This window comes from Stegastes partitus, unplaced genomic scaffold, assembly GCF_000690725.1.
Source record: "Stegastes partitus isolate 25-593 unplaced genomic scaffold, Stegastes_partitus-1.0.2 Scaffold1452, whole genome shotgun sequence".
Lineage (NCBI taxonomy): Eukaryota > Metazoa > Chordata > Actinopteri > Pomacentridae > Stegastes > Stegastes partitus.
This window is the reverse complement of record NW_007579183.1, coordinates 240,130-245,804: the sequence shown is the minus strand read 5'-3', so window position 1 is coordinate 245,804 and position 5,675 is coordinate 240,130. Positions and strand designations below refer to the sequence as shown.

General features: G+C 46.5%; 1 protein-coding gene across 1 annotated transcript in view; it reads right to left on the bottom strand.

Annotated features, from left to right (window-relative positions):
* Nucleotides 1-1,534: 1,534 nt before the first annotated feature.
* fnbp1a (formin binding protein 1a) overlaps nt 1,535-5,675 on the bottom strand; it is a 26,650-nt gene continuing 22,509 nt past the window's right edge. Inside the window, 3 exon segments of the mRNA XM_008299729.1 lie at nt 1,535-2,357; nt 4,286-4,444; nt 5,434-5,668. Coding sequence (XP_008297951.1) covers nt 2,329-2,357; nt 4,286-4,444; nt 5,434-5,668 — 423 coding nt within the window. The 3' untranslated portion in view covers nt 1,535-2,328.

Below are 5,675 nucleotides of genomic sequence, written 5' to 3'. Positions count from 1 at the left end.
TTTTCCAGCTGATGGCAGAAGACTGTTTTCCAGAGCAGCCTGTCCATGACCTGGTCCATTGGCCCTGTTCCACCCAAACTGGAACCAGCCCAGATGGTCCCTGATCCAGCCCCATGTTCTACTGTAGGGGCAGGACAGTCTGGTCTGGAGGCTTCTCCAGGCTTCCTCCTCACCAGGAAGTGGGCTGGAGTGGACATCAGCTGAACATTGGGTTCATCCCTGAAGAGAACCTGAGCCCAACCATCACCAGTCCGGTCCCTGTGGTCCCAGCAGAGAGGAACCGGGCTTTCCTCTGCCTTTGGTTGATGAAGGGCTTCTTCTGCCCTGTGTGACTTCAGACCAGCTTCAAACAAGTCGGTTTCCAACAAGTCCCATGTCTCCACAGTGCCCCTCATGTTCAGGTCCCTGGAGGTCTGACCACGACTCCTGACACAGAACAGATGAGTGTGGTGGGTAGGAAGATGTTTCCTGCTGCCACCAGCTAGCGATGTGGCAGCACCATGGTGGGCTGGTTGTTTCTTGGTGTGATGAACGTCTGTCTTGGAGATCTTCAGGTTCTTCTCTACCTGTCTCTCACTCATGCCAGTTTCCAGCAGAGCCAAGATGGCTGCCTTTGTGGCTTCCCATAATCCTTCTGTTTTAGGCGTTATGTGAGAGCTGACAGCTTCTGAGCTGTGCTACGGCCTGAATGTCAGCAGGAAACCACTCCAGGTCTTTGCATGTGCTGCTGATGACATGAAACGGCCTCTTATGGACCCTACAGGGAACACATGAAGCTGAAGCAGGTCACACAGGACAGAAAGGACGAAGGATCAGCTGCAGGTTGTGTCCTGTTCACTGTGTTCTTCAGGTAATGGACCTTTAGTGGTTCCAGGCATTAACATGAACAAGACATTAAAGAAAACAAGGTGGTCTGATGATTTTTTTTCCATGACTCTAGATGGCATCGCCTTGGCCTCCAGTTCTACTGTACAGAACCTTGGAGGTATCTCTGACCAGGACATGTCCTTCAGCAGACATACAGAACCAGTCTGTAGGACGATCTTCTGTCATCTCCGTAATACTGTAAACATCAGGGCATCCTGTCTCAGAGTGATGCTGAGAAACCAGTCCATCATTCAGAACTTCTAGACTGGACTATTGTAGTTCCTTATTATCAGGATGTCCCAGTAACTCTCTCAGAACCCTCCATCTGATCCAACATGCTGCAGCAGAGTTCTGACAGAACCAGAACCAGGTCAGATGTCTCCTGTATCAGCTTCTCTTCAGTGGCTTCCTGTAAAATCCAGGATAGAATCTAAATCCTGCTTCTAACATATAAACTCTCCATGAGCAGCTCCATGTGACCTGTGTTCTGATGGTGGTTTCTTCTTGGTAAAGAGGATTTTTTTTCTCTCACTGTTGCTGCTCAAAGGAAACTTTGAATTTCGGTGCAGGTCAGAGGTCACACAGGTAGAAAGCTACAGCTTCACCCTGATTGGCTGCCACGGTGCCTGTGAGCAACACAATGTGAATAAAAGAGCTGACACAGCACTTGATTCAGTGTACTTTATTTTGAAAGTGTAACAGGAAGTTGAAAAGCGCGTGATCAGCAGTCTCACGTCTTAATAAAAAATCAATACATAACTGATCGATGTCTCACTAAAATAAAAAAGTTCACATTTCACACAATCAATCAATAAAAATGATAATTAAGCAACGAGCAGGGGGCGGGGTAATGGATGGGCGGGGCTATAAATAGGGGCAGAGTCAACACTGGCTGTTGTTCTGGGTGTGGCTAATGTAAGCAGGGGCGGGGCTACACCTGTGCAGCTACAGTTTCTATGTACACACAGTCAACTCTTTAGCATGACCACGCCTCCTGTGATGTCACACTGACAGCGTGCAGCGCTGTGACGTCACCACGGCGTTCAGCTCTAGGCTCCGTTTCTGGCCGTTGCTGTTCAAAGCTCTTGTCTCATCTTCATACTTGTGTTTTAATAAAATGATGTTTATCAATAAAGTTTTCATGTGACGTGAAATGCGAACACAAAAAGTTCCAGTTGAAGGATTAAGTTCAGGATTTCGTTTCTATTCTTCACCAGCATTAATGAGAAACGAAGAGAAAAGTGATCATCTGGATCTGTTCTGGGTCACATCAATTGTTTGGGGACCTGAATCATTTCTTATTGACTTCTGATTGATTTCTGCCCTTTGTGGGTTTTTGTCTGTCATCTGATTGGCTGAGATATCTGAAGAGTAAAACTGTCCAGTAAGAAGCTGTTACCCGACCTCCTCTGAGCTCTTTACATCACTTCCTGTGGCGAGACGTCCTCACTGGTCGATTAGCTAGACTAGCCGACTACTGTGCACAAAGCCTACAAGATAGACAGACAGACAGACAGACATGTTAGAAGGCGAGACAGGAGGTCTGGTGACTGAAACTGATCTGACGCCAGCTGGATGCTCAGAAACCTCCACTTACATCATTATCATCGCTATTAGAATAGTTGCTGTTGCAACTAAAGGAATGTTTCCTAAGAAAGCTAGAAGTTAGTTCCTAAAGCTGCGCCAGTGTTTTATTCATTTGTCTTTAAACTACAATCAGCTGTTAACATGAATGTAGCCGTTCTCACGTTTAGACGTTATTATTTGTGTTTCTGGTAAAGGGACGGTCTGAGATATTTAAAGACAACAGAGGAATTACCAGTCATGGAAGCTCCTGCTGACCAGGCTTAGCGCTGTGATTACTAGCATGTTATGAACTGAGCCCTGGGCAGGAGGCTTGTGGACGATAACTCTGGCAGGTCTACTGTGATCATGTCAAAAAGACAAAGTGAAGCTGAAGAACAGAAATCTACTGAATGAATAGACAATGTCAACACTCTGCTGGTTCATTGATGCTGGACTGCAGGCGCTCTCTGATTGAGCTGACATGTTGGCAGAAAGTGAAGGCGAGCTTAGAGTCAGCGTTCTCATCAGCTGTGGCAGCCATCTTTGAAGAACTCAGACTGTCCTCTTCATCAGCCAACAATGTGACTTTCTTTGTCTCTGACTGTCTACCTGTCTGTCTCTCTCAGGTGTGACTGGATCTCTCTGACCGACAGGTGTTCATGTTCGCATCTGATGCCTGAGACCTTGAACCCACCACAGGTCACATGATCAGATAAAAAAACACTCCCCAAAGCATGGCACACCTGTCACGGATCATGTGGCTGATCGCACCATCGCTGGTGTGTGCAGGCCGTGCAGGCAGAGCTTAGGATGAGACACACCTGCCCTACAGGTGTACAGGTGTGTCACACAGGTATAAAGATTCAAACAGCAGCAAATAAACAGGCCGAGGTCAGGCAGGTAGAACATATCGAGACAGACAGAAACCAACATTCAAAGGTCACAGAGGTCATCAGGAGGGTACATCGAGATCACACGATTAAAGGAGGTTTACCTGGAAGTCAGCAGGAGGTCATGTAGAGGTCAGATGTCACGTACAGGTCATGTAGGTCAGATGTCACGTACAGGTCATGTAGAGGTCAGGTCAGAGGTGATCAGGAGGGTACATCGAGATCACACGATTAAAGGAAGTTTACCTGGAGGTCAGCAGGAGGTCATGTAGAGGTCAGAGGTCATGTAGAGGTCATATGGTGGTCAGAGGTCATATGGAGATTTTATACAGAGGTCATGTAGAGGTCAGGGGTCATGAGGGGGTCATATGGTGGTCAGAGGTCATGTAGAGGTCAGGGGACACGTAGAGCTTTTATACTAAGGTCATGTAGAGGTCCGAGGTCATGTAGAGGTCAGATGTCACGTAGAGGTCAAAGGTCATATAGAGGTCAGGTGTCACGTAGAGGTCATGTGCAGGTCAGAGGTCATGTAGAGGTCAGGGGTCATTTGGGGGTCATATGGTGGTCAGAGGTTATGTGGAGCTTTTATACAGAGGTCATGTAGAGGTCAGAGGTCATCAGGAGGTACATCAAGATCACACGATTCAAGGAAGTGTACCTGGAGGTCAGCAGGAGGTCATGTAGAGTTTATATACAGAAGTCATGTAGAGGTCATGTTAAGTTCCAGGGGTAAAGTAGAGGTCATGTAGAGTTCAGAAGTCATGTAGAGGTCATGTAGAGGTCAGAGGTCATGTAGAGGTCACTTAAATATTTATTCAATGTTCATTAAAATGCTAAGTGGAGGTCAGATGGGGTCACTTGAAGGTCACTGTGGTCAGATGAAGGCCATGACAAGGTCATATTTAGAGGTCATTCAAAGGTCATGCAGAGGTCATTTGAAGTTCATATGTAGGTCATGGCACCTTTGGCACTGCTGTCCAGGAAGACTTTGATGTAGGATGTGGGAACATATCCCTCCTCCTCCAGGTTCCTCCGCACTCTGGTCCAGCCATCACCCTTGTCCTCCTCCACCACAGAAAGCAGTTCTCCCTCCACCATCGACAGAGTGCCTTCGTTCTGGCCTGCAGAGGATCAAAACAACAACAAAACGTGAACAATTTAATGTCACAGTTTGAAAAATATTTTGATTCACAAACCATATTAACAATTTTTCAACAGACGAGACAAATGCAACCCTGTGAGGACATCAAGAAGACATAACAGGGTTTTTGGAAATTCAGATTTTAACACAAGAACATCTTGTAAATGATGCAGAAGAATAAAGATGTGAATGGACTTTTCAGAGCAACACCAGCTGCTTCCACTCACAGGCCGACATGTTCCTGATGTTCACTGGGTTTTTGACTTATCAGTGAAGATGCTTTGACACCTTCAGGACCAAAGTTCATCACCTGCTGATTGAGGTTCATATCCACAGCTGCACCAGCATTCTTAGTGACTCTCCCTAACACATGGCTGACGTCAGATTAAATCTGTCTGTGCGTCAGTTTTAACATGTAGATCGAACACTCACCTCGTGCTGTCATTGGTCAGCTGTGTGGAGGTGAGCAGCTGAACTCTTCTCTTTCTTTTGCTAAACAGGTCTTTGTGATTCTCTCAGGAGAACAGACAAATGAAACCCTAAGTTCTCTGTTTTCAACAGATGTCTCTCAAACCCAACTCAGCTCAGGCACGAGGTGGCACCAGTGTTTAGAGGAGCAATCGTCTAACCATCCCCCTCAGTCTTCCTGTTTTCTGCAGTGTACAGTCCAAAAGCAAAGTGCACTAAAACAAAAGCACCTGCCACTGAGGTGTAACTCCTCTGGAGCAGGAGCTTTGTTTCTGCCCTAAAATCAACAGGGATGACGCCTGCCCGAAGAATACGGTTTGAGGTTCAGGGTCTAAAACCAGCTCCTGAACTGGAAAATGGATAAATGTCTGCCCATCTCTATCACAACCACATTTTCACACCACCTTGCAGCACATGCTGCTTTGACATTTATTTATGAAGAACAGACGGCATTTTATTTGGAAGGAGAAACTGCATCACACTTTGAAGAAATGACTGTACCTTGAAATGGGTAAAGAGACTTGCAGGTGCCGATACTCGGTAGCGGTTCTTCATCATCGAAATCATCATCAAACTCTGAACTGCGAGACTTAAAGTGAAGCTCAGCACTGTGGTCCTCAGTGTAGCTGCCGTCAGGACTGAGGACAGAGACACAGACGGAGGCAGCTTTAAGTCAGCGGCTCTGGAAACACCACAGCAAGAACTCACAATGTGATGAGGAAGGACGTTTGACAAGCTGCCGT